General features: G+C 39.6%; 1 protein-coding gene across 2 annotated transcripts in view; it reads left to right on the top strand.

Annotated features, from left to right (window-relative positions):
* The window catches only part of STAU2 (staufen double-stranded RNA binding protein 2), a 156,110-nt gene that overhangs the window by 37,890 nt on the left and 98,037 nt on the right, over positions 1-20,183 (top strand). For both annotated transcript variants that reach the window (XM_065752897.1, XM_065752898.1), the window contains exons 6-7: positions 9,939-10,098; positions 14,172-14,279. In XM_065752897.1, coding sequence (XP_065608969.1) covers positions 9,939-10,098; positions 14,172-14,279 — 268 coding nt within the window. The remainder of the gene's footprint in view (positions 1-9,938; positions 10,099-14,171; positions 14,280-20,183) is intronic.

The following is a 20,183-nucleotide window of genomic DNA, read 5'->3' on the forward strand; positions in this document are numbered from 1 at the left end:
ATTTTGTTCTGCGCTCTCTTCTTGATTTTGATTGTTATTTTTCACTTTCATTTCCCACCCTGTGTCCCTTGTATAGTACTTTGGAAGGTTCATGTCATGATCCTTTTTTCCTATTTTTTTCCTTTTACTCCTTCACAGCCTTTTTCACCCATATCTCATAGAATCAGTGTGGCTTATGTTGGAAAGGATCTTAAGCTCCAACAACCCTGCCATGGGACACTCTTCTTTGTTTTAAAAAGGTTACTCAGGCGGGCTTTGATTCCCTTCTGCCACTTTTAATACGGGCTTTAGTCTGAATCTTCTAGTAGAGGGAGAAATAAAAGCAGAATCAGAGATCTGAACTTTGTGTGCATGTAAGCGTCCATCTATAACTGGTTCTACAAAGCCTGCTCAGTATGTTTGTTGTAGTACCTGTTAGGCTGATCTGTGACAGTTTAAGTATTCTGTAGTTTTCTGTTGGCTTCTTCTAAATACTTCTGATACGGAACACTCGTCAATGTACATATTCTTTATTGCAGACAGTAAACAAATTAGTGGCACGTGCAGAGAGCAAATACTGAAATATTTATTTTCAGTCAAATGTCTGAATTGAGCAACTTGGAATTCAAAGATATAGTGATGTGGCAATATTGTTGGCTTATCATCACAGGTTCTCCTTGTAAGATTCCATGGTAGATAATATTACACAAAACTGAATAGCCTCCCCTTTTGTTTTTAAGTTAGAATTGTTTGAGATTTGATATTGTGATAGTGGAAACATGAGTGTTTGGGTTTTTTTTATGCTAATGATGTCATTTGAAAGAACTGCATAGTCTATTACCCAGTATAAAGAAAAAAATAAAGGTGAAAAGCGAATCATCATTAACTTCATCAAATATTTGCAGAGTCAACATAAATTATAAAACAAAGCTTAAAGACAGGGAAGTAAAACAGGGTAAAACTCAGCCTGATGTTACCATATACTAAAGGTAAAGTTTGTCTGACTACTCTGTCAACCTTGTATCTTTTAGGCAGAGAGTACAGTAAACCTTATTTAGTGGGTTTCGGTGAATCATTTTATAGCATTAGATAAGAATTCTTTTTTCATTAAAATGAAGAAGATGAGGATTTGTATAAAGAATGCAAGGTGTCAAAAGAGAAGAAAAGTAATCAGAGGTATTAAAAATCAAACTTGGAGGAAATTTAAGTGCTTTTCCTCTTCCAGGTTTAGTAGCAATCTTTTAAATTACTTTTGTTAAAGGTGCACAAAAAGTAGGAAAGTGGCCATGGAATGCAGAAGGTATCATCACTACAAAGGAAGGTGAAAATACACGAGAAGAATTGGGTGATTGTAACAAGTAATGCACTGGAAAAGGCATGAGTCTGGGCTTTCCAATATAACATGTAAGATCAAGAGTTTAGGTACTTGTGGTACACCTTCATTTGTCATGTGAGGATTGTTCAAATGGAAATTTGAGAACAAGACAGTCATCTGATATTAGTGATTATTTGCAAGATAAGTTAAGAACAACTGATTTGATTCAACCAGAGGAAAGGCAAATGTGATTTTTACAAATGTGTTGAGCAAGGTGTTTCTGGTAAAGATACATAAATTCTGCTGTTATACAGACCACTGGTGGTCTTTCATAGGGTGTGTCATCCACCACTCTTAACCTTTAAGTTTGGGAACAGGTGCGAGTCTAGGGAATGGCTGTGAAAGATTATCAGGGCAGTGGGAAGCCTTTAATTAGGCAAAAAGATTCTAAAATATCTCATGTTATTCACTTGCAGAACAAAGGCTGAGAAGGAATGGGAATGCTTGTATTAGAAGGTAAACGAGGTATGTAGATTGAAGGATAGTGTTGGTGCAAAACAAAACATACAAATATAGCCAGGCTGAGTATTAGAATATTTCTAAATATCATCCCAGCTTGCAGATCATCCTTTCAATAGAAGTACTGGAAGCGAGTATCTTACTTATTTTTTGATAGACCTTGATAGATGAAGAGGACTGTGTAGTGTCTGCCACTCATGACACTTGGTTGTTTAATTCAGAATCATAGAATTGTTGAATTGGTCAGGTTGGAAAAGACCTTCAGGGTCATTAAGTCCAACCCCAACAAAACTATACTACCCTAACTCTTAACAACCCACCACTAAATCATGTCCCTGAGCACCGCATCCAGATGTTTTTTAAACACATTCAGGGATGATGGCTCAACCAGCTCCATGGGGAGCCTATTCCAGTGCTTAACACCCTTTCTGTAAAGAAGTTTTTCCTTATCCATACTAAGCCTCCCCTGGTGCAACTTGAGGCCATTTCCCCTTGTCCTGTACCAGTGAGAAGAGACCAACCCCACTCTCACTGCATCACCTTTCAGATACTTGGAAGAGAGCAGTAAGGTCTCCCCTCTGCCTCTTCTTTCCCAGACTAAACAGCCCCAGTTCCTTCAGTCGTTCCTTATAGTGCATATTCTCCAAGCCCTTCACCAGCCTTGTTGCCCTTTGGACCTGCTCCAGCACCTCAGTGTCCCTTCTGTACTGAGGTACCCAAAACTGAACAGAGTCCTTGAGGTAGGGCCTCACCAGTGGTGAGTACAGGGGCAGGATTACTTCCCTAGTCCTGCTCACCACACCAGTCCTAATACAAGCCAGGATGCCATTGGCCTTCTTGGATTTGCTTACATTTAGATCTTAGAAGTAGAGAAGGTTTGGGTTTCTCTTAAAATGTGAAGTATCTGTGCTATGTGATGTCATTATTTCTTAAAAAAAGAGTGTAAAAGATGCTTTTTAATCTCTTTCTGTTAATATGTTTCCAACACTCAGTTATTCTTTACACTTTAGGCACAGGTAATTAAACATGAAATTCCTTAGGGGGGGTTCCATAACTGGGTCATAATTGGTTTCATAAACTGATAATAACAGGTATTGAGAAAAAATACAGAATCATCCAGAACTACATAGATTTCATCATTTTTTAAAAGATTGAGATTACAGTTTAAATCATCTTTTGAATGAAAAATAATCTGGGACAAGTTTACGTTACTTTTATCTCAGCTGTGAGGCATGGCTGAGGGGATGTAAACATTAGGACAAGTGAAAACGGTAATAGGCTTTATAAATAAATCAGCTGAAGAGAATTTTCAGTAATTTATCTTTCAATCTGATAAGGGATATGCATAGCTGAAAGTGAAACATCATGCTTTGTCGTGATTGCTTAAAGATTGTTCTTGGAGGATGTGGACGTGACTTAGGAGAGGACAGCCACACTGATCCAGGGATAGTGGGCTTTAGTTCTTCAAAGGAGTACTTGGAAAGGAGTCTTTGTTTCCAGGTATTGTTACGGACCTGCTGAAAGAACCACTAGGTTGACAGTGCGAGGACATAAATGGCTATGCTGGATGTTTCCCTCTTCAAAACATAGAACTCACATCTGTAAGAAATCCACGTGGCTAATGGACTGCTTAGAAAAGTAGGGCACGGCCGGGGAACAGCTGCACTAAGCAAGTTGCTCCCCCAGAGAAATTTCAGATGTTATGGAGAAGTTGCTCACAGTGAATGCTGCTTCCTACTCCGCTGCACAGTCTGTGTCTCTGTCCCCACACTTGTAGAGCTCAAAGCTATTTTCTGGTTGAGCCTTGTCTGCAGGGCTGCCGGTTCAATTGAACTGGAGTGGAAAAGGAGCCCCAGGGAAGGGAGCAGAGGATGACCCTCTCAGCATGGAACTGGCATCTGAAGAATGACTCTCATGTACCAGTTTAGCAGCCCCAATTTTAGCAGCCCTCATCTTGGCCAAACTGGTCCTTGTTCCTTATCAATTTCATTACAAAATGAAAATAGGATAACAATTTTGTAACACTTCCATACTGGGGGAGTAATTGGGTTTAGTTGTTTTTTACACAGGTGAAGAATGCCTTGACCACTAGAATTTAGACAAAACATCACTGGAGTTATTAGCTGGAGTCAAAATCTATATCAGCTTCCTGGTTTCCTTATGCTTTGGATTGCACTTGTTTTTTTAGCCCCTTCTAAGAGTATAGGAACAATATTTATCAGCAACGTTTATGCCATTGAGGAATCCAGAGAAATGCAGTATGAACACATAGCGCGTGTACTAATACTTTATTTGTCTTTGTGTGTGTGGATTTGATGGCCAAAAAGGAAGAGGCCCCAAGGGCTCCTTAGTATGCAATTAATATTTTGGCTAGAAAAGCAGCAGATTGTTTCAGTATGCTTACATGTTATGACATCATATTCCAGTAAAATTATAATGAACAGAATTTTTGTTTGTCTCTGTGGCAAACCAAAATGAGTTTTCTAATTGTCAACAGACCTTGGTGATTTATTTAATTATAGTGGCGCCCGCTCACACCAACTTAGCTAAGGTCTGTCAGCATTTCTGTTATGAACCCCTGTTTTTAGGGGTTTATAACTAGTTGTAAATATTTGCTCATTGCTGGGACTTGGCATTCAAGGTCACAACCATAGAGCAAATATCCTTTTTCAGGTTGACTATTTCAAAGTGATACCAGTGGTGTTAGCTAAAATGCAGATTTCTTATTCCATGAAACTCAGCGGGAATTAAGAGAACCTGCTTCCCAGCCCTTGTATGTGTAGGATCTCCTTAGGGGTCTCATGTCCAGAAAAGACAGATGAAAATTAACTTAATAGGTTATGTGTGATTGCTTGTTAATATATTATCTCTTATCACGTTCTGATAGAGCATATAATTTCATATCTGTATTGCCTTATGTTGTCTTCTGTTCTTGTAGTCTTGTCATTTGGATGTGCCTGACAGTTTTTGCTCTGTGGATTTTGTCAGTATCACCTGGGAATGTTTGTATATAAGAATTTTCCCTAGAGAGCAACCTCAACCTGTGTAAAATGCAGGGAAATGCAAATTATTTAAATGCAGGAAGTTTTAAAATCTAATGAGTCTGTGTGAAGTGTTGCTGTTTGACATCCTGACTTTCCCAGTTCCATGACTGAACAGACCTGCAGAGGGCTGAGGAGTGTAGTTCTCAAGTGCTTGTCACAGAAGTCCTGAGCTGCTATGGTACTGTACAGTGATCAGCAAATTCTCTGTGAGTGTCTAAGAGCGGTTTTCAGGCTTTTTGGAAACTCAGGTGTATACTGGGAAGGTTTGTTAATGATCAGTGGCAGACAGGACATCTTGTCTGGCGTTGAATGGGCGTGCCTCTCTAGGACCCAGAGTCATTCTGTGTTAAAACTCAGTTTAACCATTGCATTCTGCTCTCAGGAATACTTACCGCTTACTTTAATGTTTTTGCTAATGCAGACTTTGCACTGAAAGCTGAGGATGCTTTGTTTCTGTTTGACACATCCCATGTTGTAGAAAGGCCAGTATCCTCACAGATTTAGGTGATTTTCTAAGGATTTCAGGTACTCCCTTGTGGTATGACCTCAGCAACGTTCACATTATCAGTACTCTTAACTCTGCTTGAGGCCATGCAGAGCAAGAGAAATTTAATCAAAACTGTGTAAAACCTAATCATTCTACCAATGCCAGAGAGCTGCATGAGGCTCTAGAGCCACAGGCTGAATATCATTTTCCACATTATCACATAAATAACTCCCGAAACACTCTTTAAAATAATAGGTGGGTAGGGGGTGAGGGGAAAAGTGTGGGTCTGTTGTGGTATCTGAATTGGTAAAATGAATTTAGGTTCATAGGCTTTCCTCCATTGCTTGGTGTGGAGTGGAAGTTAGGTTTAGTAGCTTAACAGGCAGGCAGGAAATTCTAGTGGAGACGAATGTGGAATTTCCCCATACCTTTTTTTTTCCTGCTTAAAGACAATTGTGTAGTAATAAGGTGCAATGTGCTATCCAGATACCTGCTGGCTTTACATCTCCTCTGATACGCTGCAAGCAACACAGGCAACAGTCTGCAGAGCAGTTTCCACTTTATGGTGCCTCTTGTGGGATGGTGGAGGATTGCTCGAAACTCTTTGAGGAACTTGAGGGTGCTCTTGCTGCAGATAGCTAGCAGAGGCTGCTGCTCTTAGCACGTTCTGTCAGTCACACCTGATGAAAACTTGCATTGAGCTTTTCTTCCCACCAGCTCCTGACTAGAGAAGGCCAGGCACCCTTTCATTGTGTATGAGGAAGAAGCCCAGAAAAGCACCGCTCTCAGAGGCAGCCAGCTGAAGGAGCACCTTGCATGGTGCCTCACACAGAAGGGGGCCAGAAGCTGTGCTGAGGACAGTGTGTTTGTACTCAGTGATGGTGGTGTCATGCCACACCACACGGTTCCTAGCTGTCCCTGATGCATGGAGACTTTGAGTCAGATCTCGCCCTGGAGGGAAGATGGAGCTCTCCTGACCTTCAGCTGCAGGAGTGCTGGAAGCTGCAGCTGGGAGTGACCAATCTGTATTACCATGTAAAGAAAATGCAGGAAGATGTCAGCAAGCTAGACTAGAAGTGATGAATGAGGGACTGGCTGGATCTTCTCTGAGACCCTAGAGGTATAAGAGCATGATTCTCAAAGGAGGAGCAAGGAGAGTCAGTGCTTAATGGTCTGGGAGATGGGGAGTCCTGTGATGATGAAGGCTGGAAGTCTGTGACTTTCGGCATCAGGAGGAAGGCTCCTGCTATACTGATGGCTCTTCATCTACAGGTTCAGTGCTGTGACAACAAAAAAGGTGTTTGGAGCTCTCAGAGCATCCAGCTGAGCTTGAGCACTGCAGCAGCACCAGAAGGAAGTGGCAGTTCATAGCCTCATCTGTGAACCTGACCCCTGTTCAAGATTAGCTGCATGCCAGGGCCTTAGAAATTGTGGAGTGACTCTCAAGGATTGTCTGTTCCTCTATATACTACCTGCTGCTGATCATCTCTGTGGGCGCCAAAGATACTGCCAGGAGACAACTGGAGCACAACAGCCATGACTACATGGCAGCAGAAACTGGATTTTTACAATTGTTACACACTCCCTGAGAATCACTACTTGGAAGAGACAAGATCAGGGGATCTTCCCCTTGGTAGAGCAAGCATTAGGCTGAGCAATCTAGTGAATTCAGGGGAAAAAGAGGGTGGAGTTATCTACATTCACTTGAAGAAGTGACGGACCCAACTAGTAAGCAAAGGCAGTGTTTACAAGGGAGATCCCAAAACAAACAAAACAGGGCTAATGAAGACCCACCTCAAGTGTATGTACAGAAATAAGGACAGCATGATGGGGGAAGCCCATCGACCCTTTCTGTGAAATCAGCACTGTTGCATTCCCATCTGAAATGCAAGCATGCTAACATACCACAGGGAACAAATGAGAGGAAAGGGAGGACTGCGTGCAGGTACAGGGCTATAACCTCACTGGAATCACAGAGGCTAGTTCGTGCTTCAGGAGTGCTATAGTTATTGTATATGAAAGACAGGCTGGTATGGCAAGGAGAAAGTATTGCACTTTATGGTGAGAATACACAGTGGTGACAGTGGTGAGAATACATGGATTTCTGCTAGAGGATGTGTGATGGGATGCCTAATAGATTACAGGTGGGGATTAGAGGGCAGATCAATACAAGCAATATTGTAATGGTGACTCCTACAGACATCATGATGAGGAAGAAATAGGTGAGGTCTTTTTCAAGAACTGGAAGAAAGCTCATCGTCATAGGCCCTGATCCTCATGGGGAACTTCAGTTATCCCAGTAACTGCAGGAGGTAAAACGCAGCAGGGCACGAGCAGTCCAGGAGGTGTCTGGAATGAGTCCATGATGACTTCCTCATGATGTATGAGAAAACACTAAAAGAGCCATGTTCAGTTTGGGGAAGAGGAAGCTGAGATGGAGTAGGGAGTTGACTGCAGTCTTCAGTTAATGTGATGAGCAGTTTTAAAGAAGACAAAGTCAGAGTCCTCTCAGCAGTGCACAACAAATAGTCGAGAAGCAATGGACATGTGTTGCAGAAAGAAAAATTGCTGTTACATTGAGAAAAAAAATCTTCCAGAATGGGTGGTCAAACACTGGAACAGACTGTCTGGAGATGTTCTGGAATGTGCATCTCTGAAGATGCCAAAATACCCTGGATTCTGCCTGAAAAAGATGGTATAACTTCAGAGTTCGATCCTGCTTTGGGTACTGCATTGGACCAGATAACCTTTAGGATTCTTTCCAACTTGAGTCATTCTATAATTCTATGAAACTTCTACACAAGAAAATGCATTTCTAGGCCTTAATAATTCCCTATAACTGTGTTAAACTGTAAACAGGAAAGCAAAGTAAGTGCCCGCTTTCTGCGTTCATAAAGGCAACTTAGCTCAGCCCTCCAAGGCCCTATAGCTGGAGGCTTCTTGGAGCCAGTATTATGGTTTTCCTCTTTCCATATAAACATGTTTTTAGAACTTGACACAAAGTTCAGGGACAATAAGAATGGACTGCTTATTCACAGTTGTTTGAGCTTGAAATGTGCTGCTCAGAGAAAAAAAAAGTGCTTTTTATAATTGAAACAAATCAGTTACATGTATTAATTAAAAGTCAGTCTTCATACAAAAAGGTCATCGCACAAAAATAGAGAAAGCATGTTTTAATAAAGGGCTTTTAAAAGGAAGAAGTACTTCGCTGTGTTTTTGAGTGATTCTAATATTGTTGCAGTGGACCTAGCTTTTGGCCAACCTTTCAGAATTTGGGGCTTTTGTATGTTGCCATAAAGTAGGTACAAGTTATATGTCATAAAGGAGAAAACATTTTTGATGTGTGTGTTTTTCCAAGGAAGAAATCTCCAGTGTGTTAGAAGAAACACTTAAGGAGAGAGCCTCAGGCATAGACCATAGAATACGAAACAAATTCCCTTACCTGTATAAAATATAATTAAAAGACTGTTTTGTTTTGGAATGTTCTCTTAAAAGATTATTATTGTAGCATTCATTACATTAAATTATCTGTACAAAATTATTTTTTTCAGTCTGGGGTGGTGGTTCTGGGGAACGTATCTTTCCTGTGGAACTCAGTGATGTGGACAAGCTCTTGCATTTGTTGTCATGCTGCTTTGACAGTACCTTCCAAAACTGAGAGTGGCTTGCTGACTCTTTTCTTCATTCCCTGCTAGCAAGGAACATATGTCGGGGTCGGGATCTTCAGTTGATTTAACTATTTTTGTTACTGAAAATAGAGATGTGGAGTTGATACAAATAAGGTTACTGCTTTCTCTGAGGTAAAATAGCTGTTATTTCATAAGAAAACTTAAGTTTTTCGTTTTATCTTTCTTTCAGTGCCTTTGAAACATATTTAAAACAGCAAATCTTGCTATTATGCTTGGAATTCTTTTCTGTAAGGTGAAAAAAGGGAAAGCAATAGGGTGGCAATTTATACATCTCTTTCAGCACCTGCCAAAAGTTTGGCTACTTGAGATGTTTGAGGAGTTGAGCTACTTGAGGTGTTGGAGGAGTGCTTCTCCCTAGCCTTCTTTATGCTTATGGATGAGAAGTCTTTATCCTTTACAAAAAATTCAGTATTTCAACTTAAACCAGAAGCTAGAAGTACACTGCCCAGGTCCCTCACTCTCTTCCATGTGACTTTCTGCTGAACTGTGCAGGCTTGCTGTCCCTGTGGGACATTCTTCATGCTCCTTCTTCCTCCATGCCACTTTCCCCTGTGTCTGGAGGTGTCTTCCAGACATAACTTCCACAGGAGCTTTCAGTTCTCTTTGGCCTAATCCTCTCAAGGCTCAAGCCAGGAAGATAGCAGCATTAGGCTGCTGACTTGGAGCATTGTCCAGCTGGTTGCAGAGGTGTGGAAATGGGGGAATGAAGAGCTGGTGTGCACATAGGAACTGCCTTACTGGTCAGTTTTCATGTATCTGGGAGATCTTACTGTGTGAGGAAGAACAATGATGTAGTCCTCGCTACTGCTTTATACTGCATGCAGTTAATGGTTAAAATTTCTAACTTATATTGCTGCTTTCTAACACAAAGAAAAGCATTAACTTGTTTGTGACTTTTTTTACAGGTATCACTGCCCAGTGCCTAAAATTTTCTATGTCCAGTTAACTGTTGGCAACAGTGAGTTTTTTGGTGAAGGAAAGACTCGCCAAGCTGCTAGACATAATGCTGCAATGAAGGCCCTACAAGCTCTCCAGAACGAACCTATTCCAGAAAAAATACCTCAGGTTTGTGTTTCAGAAAATGTGCCATTCCTAACCTTCTTGTTATGGTACCAAGCCTAACAATCTGCTTATCAGTTTTTCAGTGTTCTATTTTCATATTAGTGCCAATAGCAGAGAAGCAATGCAAATAAATCATTGAAGTTGTTTTTTTCTTTATAACTTTATAACTGCACACGTAACGTAGAACAAGACTTCAACAGCGAAAGTAAGTAGATATTTAAAGACAAGATTGTCCACAGTCTTAAAAGGTTTTTTTGACCCTGATATCTACTGCAGAGCTGTCTGATGGTTTTAGACTTTCAGCTCTTTGTTACCTTTTTGAATAATTAGCTTCCTCAGTGCTGAATATGTAAGTGGTGTATATCACTACTTAAAAATGGAAATTGTCATTTTAAAATATGTTGGCAGAGAAATTAATCACAGAATAATGTTTACACATTGAAAGTACAATTAAAACCAGAATTATTTTATAAAACTGAACAATGAAATTGCTCAGTCAAATAAGCCAAATGCATCAGGAGACAATCTTCACTTCTTACCTAAGTGCAGAGGATAGTATGTAGTATAATGAAGTAAATAATCTATCTAAATAAGCTGGATGTGTATCTGGTTTGTGTACAGAGATCTAATAACCCTTACATGTATGATATTTACAAAGCAGAAGTTCTAAGAACTTTAACCTTCATGTCTAATTGGATCTATTTAGTGTCTATCGAGATTAATGTCTGTTTGGATGTGAGGAGATATCATCATGGCAAAACTGAGTTTCCTAAATTCTCGTTGCATTCTGTATTGTTGTCCCTCTTGTGAGCTAAGGAAATAAGTTCATTCTCCTTTTCACCACCATGAGGATGGTGAAACTGAATCAAATCCATAATTAGCTGAGAGAAAAATTAAAGGAGATCTTTCAGAAGAGAATAATGCGTGTTAGGTGTGTTAGGAATCTTGTGGTAGTGATAAGATCTGTAGGAGTGCTGTGACATTCTGGTGCAGCAGCTGAAGGCTGTCTGGGGTGCTGTAGGATCAGTAGCAGATGTCTGTGGGTTAGGAAAGTGAATGAGGGTCCAAGGAAAGCCCATGTGTCTCTGTCGTGCTGAGTCTACTGGTTGTAGGTAGGGATAATGAAGGATCCTTTTAGTCTCCTTATGGGTTAGAGCCATGGGTGACTGGAGAAGGCTGGAAATTACACTGGAGTACCCAGAGGTGCATGATACCAAGTTGAGTGCATCTGGTTGAGTGGCAGGTTATAGTGGAATTTAGGGTCTCATGTTACCAAGGATTGGGGTCATGAGAATTGCTGAGTGGTGGGATGTGCCCTCATCATGGGATTGCTCCAGCTCTGTAGAGCTTTGCTTCCTTCAGCAGAACTAATGTGCTGGGATCAGCCAGGGAAAATGTGAGATCCATTATGCCTTGCACATGGATCAGAGCCAGTACACGGAATCTAACTGGTCCCAATTGCTTGATTGGTGGAGCTTTCTTCTTCTCTAGCCAGTGCCACTGTGCTGCCAATGAGAGCAGGACAGGGGAAGACAGGCCTGCTGAGACCAGGCTGGCCCTGCGTGAAACTGGTGAGCTGCATTGGAGCAGGGTCTGTGGAAAGCAGCACAATAAGTATGAGGTCTTAAACTCTGGCCTTCAGAACCCTGTTTGCTTCATGAGGCTTCTGTATAGTCTTCATTTGTCTTGATGCCCACATTTATTTACTTCTTTTTCAACTGTGTTAAGGATAAGATTCCTCATCAATATTGAACTGTTAAAGAAGAGTATTACCAAGGTGCTTCCTTGAGCAAACATATGGAAAGTATGAAGTGAGCAGAAGCAAGAAATGATCAGTAAACAGAACAGGAGAGTAGGTGAATCTGAAACTGCTTGCATAAAAGAACTATTGTGTGTCTGCCAAACCACCTTCCTGACTTATTGATTTGGGCCTAAGAAAGGCTTTGCAATTACAGTGTCAGTTCTGGAATGAGGGTCAAATTTAAATTCAAAGCATATTTTACCAACCTGAAGCTGAGGAAGTTAGATGACTAAGTGTCAAAACTTCATTGCTTGGTGGTAAGGTCTGAGCTTTAAACTATGTGATCCTCTGTAGTTTCCAGTGCAGGTAGTCACTTCACTGTGATTGGTGAAATAATACGTAAGGGCTGAAATTTTAGGAGCAAAGGGGATATTCAGTGATTTTCAATATCAAGTCTGTATGGCCCTGTGTTATTTTATGTGAGCTATGCCAGTGACTAGTTGTTCCCCCTTTCAAAGATATATGTTGTGAAGTTGAGTGTGGTTGAATTCACTTAGCTTCACTTTCTGTCTAATCAGTGTTTTCTTATTTTTGCTAAATCTAAAAACAACTATGAAAAATCTCTTCCCTCTATGTATTTACAGATTATGTTTAAGTGACTTTAAATCTTTTTGTTGAAGTAATGGTTTCCATAATGTCTTGGTGTAAATTTGTTTTCTTTCTAACCAGCTGTTCATCTGTGTGGCTTTTTTGTCTGCCTTTCAGATTTTCAGTTTATAAAACACAGACTTAATTGAATACCATATTGTGTAAGATTTTCACTGAAGTTGTTTACAAAATAATATTACTCCACCATTTGTTTGACATTCTGTATACCCAAAGATACATTTTAGGTTTTTAATATTGTCCTTTTAGCTTTATTCAGTTGATTATTCACAGCAGGCCTAAGTCCTTTGCTGAATCAGTGCTTTGCCTATCCTGTAATGATCTACATTTTTGATTTCAGTAATACTTTACATTTCATTGTGTGAAATGAGCTAGAAGTCCTACATAGTTTAATTCTAACTACCTTTATTACTGCTTTACGCTGTACCCTTTATTTTCAGCAGATTCTGCAGACTTTTATTTTAGAATTTATTTTAAATTGCTTTTACAGAGTCAACCACTTAGAGAGACGAGAAGTGCTCCAAAGTCTGTGATTGTACTACTGCTGCTGTGTTTTTGGTCTTCTTTTTTGGTAGATACAATTATATGCTAAAAGTTAAGAAGTTGTAGATAGAGTATTGGTAAATGCTCTTGTTATTCTGAAAAGCCTATCACTTTTTACTGTTATTGTAACTTTATTATCTGGATTTTGTAGCTGTGCTGGTGGTTGAAGATTTACATCAGGCTTGATTACGTAAGATGGAAACTCTGCAGGAATCCACCTAGTTCATCCCAAACTTCTTTGATGTTTACCTCCACTAATAAAAAATTAGGAGTCTGGCCAAAATTACAGGGCTGTTGAGAGATCCCAGTTTGAAGCATTCAGGGCACTGCAGTGTGAAAGTAACTGGGAAGATCAACCTCTGCAAACTTAAGTATAATGTGGCCTGGGAGAGTGACACCGAAAGGCAGCAGTTGCAGGAGGTGATATTGGGTCCCCATGCCAGTAGTTGTCTGAAAAAAAAAAGGGCTTACCTAAAGTGCAAAGCCAAGCCAAATTTTATGCAGGATAATGTTTGCACATGCCTTTTGTTGTTTTCTCTCTAATCCTCTTTGTTTGCTATGTTCCTATGGATAAATAAATAGCTCTCTGTGTTGAGCAAGCTGCTCTCTGTCGCTACCTTTTCATACTGGTCATTAATTCCCAGAGGGAAGCCGACAGAGGGGCCGCTAAGCAGCTGGACCTGCTGGGGACACCTGTAACCTGGTGACCCAGTCAAAGCACAGGAGGGTTCGCTGTACCCCTTCTGACAGAAGTACTGTCTTCAGTCTTTCTTGAGAAGTACAGGAGACTTTGTCCTGGCTTGGAAGGGGAACCTACAGAGAGGCGGTTAAGTGGCTCACAGGGTCTTGAGTACTTGTGTTCAGAGCTTGTATTTAGATGATTGTTAGCAATGCCATTTATAAAACTAAAACCCATAGAAGTTATTTTGCCCTCTGTCACTGGTTTATAAAATAATGTGTTCGTGTTCCTTTGATACGAAGCATAAGTGCATCATATCTGGCTTCACAGGTCAGTGTGAAGGGCGGTAATGGGGTGCTGAGGTGGTATACCAGTGCCGCTTCACAGTGTGACAGTAGAACGCAATAACGACAGAATTTGGTGTCACTGTGTGCTCTTCATTTTCAGAATGGAGAAACAGGAAAAGAAACGGATGAAGATAAAGATGCAAACAAGTCTGAGATCAGTGTTGTGTTTGAAATTGCTTTGAAGCGCAATATACCCGTCAGTTTTGAGGTATGTGTTCTATATTATCTGTTTGCTGAGAGTATTGAAGAACCCAGCACTGAAATTCAACACAGTTAAAAAGGACACTTAAATGCATGTAAACTATAAATAAATAACTTTGGTATTATCGTAGAATCATAGAATATTCTGAGTTGGAAGGGACCCAAAAGGCTCCACACAGGACCACCCAAAATTCAAACCCTATGTATGCTGGACATACTGACAGGAAGGATACTGTGAGAAACAGCATTGAGAGCTCTGATGAAACACAAAAAAACATCAACTGGTTTCCTTCCCTTGGTCATCTGGGTAAATAACTGTAATAAAAAGACACTGAGTTTGTTAAATATTCACCCTGTGAACCTGTGTTGCCTGTGACCAAACACTGCATGGTCTTTCAAGTGTTTTTCAGTAACTCCTAGAAGAGTCTTCTCCACAATTTTGCCAGGAACAAAGTAAGACTGACAGGGCTGTCCTCTGAAAGATTAACCAGCTCCTGGAGTGGTGTGCTGGTATCTATGATGACTGATCTGTATCAGTACCTGGAAGTTGAACTTCTACTATAAAATGAGACGTTCTTTCAGTAACAGTATAATGCCAATTTTTGGCAGGAAACAAGTAAGTAGTACTACAGGACGTATAATCAGTGGCCACACTCAAACTGACCTCAGATAATCTTCAGAACAGAGTTAGATAAAATCTTGGCTTTAACTGCAAGTATCCATGCACTACAAAATTCCCAAGAGACTTTGCGTCCAGTTTTCTGTTTTCAGAAAGTCAAGACTTCCTTTCAGTCTTTCGCAGTTTGACACCTAATCTGTCTCTACTTAAGCCTCAGTCTGCGAATCTGCTTCTTACACCTTTGTTTAACTTAAGTAATAATCAATATTTGGAGTAGCTCTAATGCACTCAGTGAACTAGCTGGGAGATGAGTGATAGCAACAGCAGAATTTTTCCAAAAAGAAAGTTTTTACACAAACTGTAAGAATCTAAGGTTATTGTGGGAGGAACCACCAGACTTCCAAGCTGTGTGCCTTCTTTTTTCTATTGTTTTTCTAATGCAGAAAAAGTGGATGTATTGTTACACATTTACACTAAGCAAATGTGAAGGACATGCCTACGCTGGTTATTTTCTCTAGACTTTTTTAACCTTGACATATATGTAGGTATTTGCCTGTAGAAAAATGTATTGTTGTGTGACATGCTGTAGTGCATGCTCTGTACAGTTTACTGATGTGTTTGGCCAATATTCATGGTTTGGCTGATGTCAGCTGAGCTACTTGGAACTTACTAGAAATTTGAGAAATCACTCATAAGTTAAACAAGGAAGCCAAAGATACTGAGTGTTGGTTTAGACAGAGCAATTTCTTGGCATAACAAATGTGTACGTACTTCATATATGGTGTCTGCAATTGCAAAGAAGTTTTAATATGAAGTAATTGGAAAGTTGAGAGAGGAATGTCTCAAGGATAAAACTGTAGTGTCTGGGGCTGTTCGATTATCATTTGGGGTTGGACTCAATGATCTCTGGAGGTCCCTTCCAACGCCTACAATTTTGTAAAATTTGCAACTGCATGGAAAGAATGTAATTCCTATGTAAGATCAATGCAATGGAAAAACATGCCAGTGTTTGAAAAAGGAAGAGAAGAATTAATGCTTCGGTTTTCACACAAGTTATTTTCTACCTTAAGTATTTAAAAGTGTTTGGAACAGTTCCACGCATATCAGTGCAGTAAAATACAGAGAGGTGAATGGTCACAGATCAAAGAGTAGCTTGGATGCTGGAATGGAAAGAAGCACAGTGCTTTGAATAAGTTCCTAACTTCGTTCCTGTGTTTTAGCTTGTTTAAGGGAGAGCATTTGGTAAGGACAGAATGAAGGAAGAGATACTTAGTGCAGGAAAAGTGTAACATGTCCTTTGCCAAAGAATGTTAACAACATTGAAAAAAGACATTTTCTTGCCCTCCTGACAGGTTTTGTGTTATTTCTTGCCTTTAAATCTGAGTGTAAGTGACATTTTAAATTAGAATTTTGATTTGACTTGGTACTAGCTTGCATTTCAGTAAGTGTGCTAAGCAATTATGGGTAATCCCCAGGATCTGATGTTTCTAATAGGATTTTATTTACAAATGGTTTTGTGTTATTCCAGGCAGGCATCAAAGCTTTCTCTAGCTTGTTTTTGTGCAATGACTATAAAACGATCTGCCTTTTCTTCATCTGACAAAGCTTTAGCAAATGTTCCAACAGTGCTGTGTTATGCAACTAATTAATGGTCGTAAAGATATGTAAAGTTCTATGTAAACACGTTCTCGGAATTGCATAAGGGGTGGAAAATAAGGAGAGCAGGCAGAACCCAGTAGTTTTCTTTTTTTAATGTAACTGTTCAAACTGTGCACATGGTTTCATTCCAGCTGCTCTGCCAGTGTCAGGTGCTCATTCTGTTCATCCTGTTTTGTATAATGTGGCTGATTCTAATTCCCTAGGAGCATTAGGAAGAGTTTTAATGAATTTCTATTTATTAAATTGCTAACTAAAATGAAGCTGTTCCATTCTGGAAAAAAAAAATCCAAACCAGAAAAAAGCAAACCCGAGCTTAACCTTTATTTGTCAGCTTAACCTTACTTAACCTTTATTTGTCAGCTTTTCAGCCAAAACACAACCCTAAGGGCATATGTGGGCAAGATGAGCAGTTTTTAAGGGGAGATACAAAGCTGCTAGCATTTGTCAGAACAGTTCAAAGATTTTACCTCTTAATCTGTCCTTGAGAATAGTCTGAATTTTTACTGTTTTGGTTCTCTAGCACCATGGCTGCTTTTTACTTTCCAAACTTGTTAGTAATGAGTTAGGTTGGCCTGGAAGACAAAACTGAGGTCAACAACTTTAGGTGTTAGAAGAACTGTGTAGAAATGATGCAGTGCTCACACCAGGCATCAGATGCCATCAGTCTGTTGTTTTATCTTCAGTACTGTTCCTGGTCGCAGTGAGATGAAGGCTCAGTATTTTGAGTTTGGAGCAGAGCAGACTGCTGCCCCTGAAAGGCTGAGCATGTTCTCAGTGAGTTTTGTGCCCATCTAGCCCTTGGTCTCCTTGGCATTAGGTCTTTCAAACTGGATGATGGATGTACTGAGTAGCCCTCATTCGTCTGTTTTGATAAACCATCCAGACTCTTTTTATTTTAAATTGGGTAAATCTGATATGTCAGCCCACACAAGCATACAGAAATATATTGGTATTGTCTAAATTATCGTGGATATAGGTGACATGTTTTTGCTGACCTGTTCTTTGTCTTCTCTATTGTTTTTTTTTAATGTCCATTTAATCTTGTCATTGTCTTTTGATTTTTGTACCCGTAGTCTCTTTAATAATTGAAGCAGCATTCTCTTTCATTGTAATTGTACTGCTGTTTTTCATTTGTCAGCATGATTCATTGAATTGAGCCAAATTCACTCTTGATGTAACTTGACCTTAGATGAGTTTTGGCCCCATGTGTTTTCTCTTGCTGGAATTATTCTTTAAATCAGTGGAACAGAAAAGAAAAGTGTATTGAACTGTCACCCTTAATCAAATTCTCAGCTTTAAATTAGCCATGATTTGATCCATAGGTCGTATCTTTCAACTGAGGAAATGGTTTAATGTACTAATGCAAATAGTGTTCTTGGAGAGCAAAGGCTGAATTTCTTTTAAGTGTTTTGTATGCCTAGGCTTATAGAACAACTGTTTGAAATCATGTGGAATAAAAAGATCCAAAATTTGAGGTTAACCAAAAATGTTGTTAGGTAAATATTTTTTTTGCTAAATTACCAATTTTGGATGTTTAGCTTGATCCAGATCCCGTCCAAATCCTATGGGGTTCATTCCATTGACAATACAGACTTTTTTCATATACTCACTAACAATGAAATAGTTTTGAATGTTTTCCAGGATGTTATTTACCTCATGCCACATGCTTAGAAGTTTAAAAGATGAAAATTGCAGCAGAATACATTGGTTTTATATTCACGCATATGAAAATATAATCAAGTTTTATATTAAAATTCTTTTCCATATATATACATTTGTGTGCATTTATATGTATATGAGAAAAAATTTATAAAACTAATATTTAAGAAACTCAGCAATTATGTTTGTTAAGCAAGTTACTTTATCCTTTTTCATCTGGTCAGTATATGCATAGTTGTATACTTTATTGATGTGCTGTATTGCATATAAGTAGAAACACCTATATAATGCCATTAATAAGACCACAAAAAGATTAAGAACTCTAGTAACGTTAATTCAGCCTTGCTCTTTAGAGCTGGCATGTTGTAAGACTTGGATAGCACCATGCAGTAGTCAGTTAAGATACATACTAATGACAGAGGAAAGGGCAATGCTGAAGGATGTAGCACAGGAGTAGCTCTTCTGTGCCTGCAGTGGAATGTTCGTGCGAGTGCAGCTTCCCTGGCAGAGGCTGGGTGCCATGAAGGCATGGCCACTTCTTGCACTTCACCTTCAAGTGAGGCAAACTTGAAAATGCTTCTGAAATCATTACCCTAAATCTGAGAGTGGGAGCTCTCCCAGATGCAGCATGTTGGTCACATGCTGCCACAGATGCCGTATTATTCTGGGACAATGTGGACCGAGTTGTCTGTTAGTTTTCACTTGTGAGTCTTATTGAGATACGCTGTGACAATTGTATTTGCTGGGTGAAAATGCCACAAAAGAGAGTTTAAAAAAGAAATACAAGCCTATGGAGGCCTCATTACAGTGTAGCTGCAAAACTAAATGATGCAAGGGACATGACCTTGATAAAAAGAACTTTAATACAAAACATGTTTTAATAATATTAAGGTTGAAGGTTTCAGCCCATTAAAAATACAGTTATTGCACCAAGAAGGTCCTAGCACCTTTACCTCTCCTCTCTTGCACTCAAACATTACAATTCTTCGATGGATGGTTAGATGTTACTCCACCTACTGAAAAATATGTATTTGTATTGCTTTTGAAGACTATTAATAGAGAGAGGTGCCTGTCAGATGCTCTAATCTTCCTCGCACACATTAAATGTAACAAAGATTAAATTAAGTAGCTGCTTCCGCCCATCAAACAAAATAGCTGAACCTTTTCCCAGATGAGGTCTTTAATTCCTGATAGACGTTATCCAGACCAGTAAGTGTTGCGTACATGAATAGATGACTGTCTTAGCACATGCAGTACTATGATCTGTTGGTAACTACATCCTAACAGCATCACCTCTTAGGAGGATACTTGTGTGCATGGAAGAGTGTAGACAGAAAAACAGCAAACAAAGGTGCACCATTCAGAACTTCCAAATTTTGTTTTTTCATACTCCTGCAACTTTTAATAATGGAGGAGTACTTCAAATGGATTTACTCGTTGTCTTTTCATCCTGTGTATGTTTGGAAAGGGATGAGTGAATTAAAATTTCCAGAAACGATTGGCTTTTGTGTGAGTGATGGTGCTTCTCTTGGTTGTTCCTTTTCATACTGGTGGGAGGGACAGCTGAGAGTCTTGGAGGCAGGCAGTGCTGTGGCAGCCTTTCCAGTGGGCATGATGTCTCTGAGCTGTGTGCTCTGGCAAGGTGAGCTGAGAGCAGGCAGTACTGTCTGCAGCTAGGATAATGTGAAAATTCTGGCCTTTAGGATGGAAGTTTGTAACACGAACATTCCAGATGTTAATGAAAACAGAAAAAAATGTTCATCGTGTTAAAACAGTGCCATACAAACATAGTTTTGAGTATATTGTATGGAGAGAAAGGTTGATGGATCTTTATGAATTGAAAAAGTGGCTTTGGTTTAAATATGCATTACTGCTGTGGTGTATCTGTGTTACTGATGTATTTTGAAACTGAATGTCTCCTGTATTTTCTGTGAAACACTGAATGTGGTGGTTTGATTCACGTTATCTTGTCAG

The sequence above is a fragment of the Cyrtonyx montezumae genome, unplaced genomic scaffold (assembly GCF_038088225.1).
Source record: "Cyrtonyx montezumae isolate F1298 unplaced genomic scaffold, pur_monq_1.0 scaffold_8, whole genome shotgun sequence".
Lineage (NCBI taxonomy): Eukaryota > Metazoa > Chordata > Aves > Galliformes > Odontophoridae > Cyrtonyx > Cyrtonyx montezumae.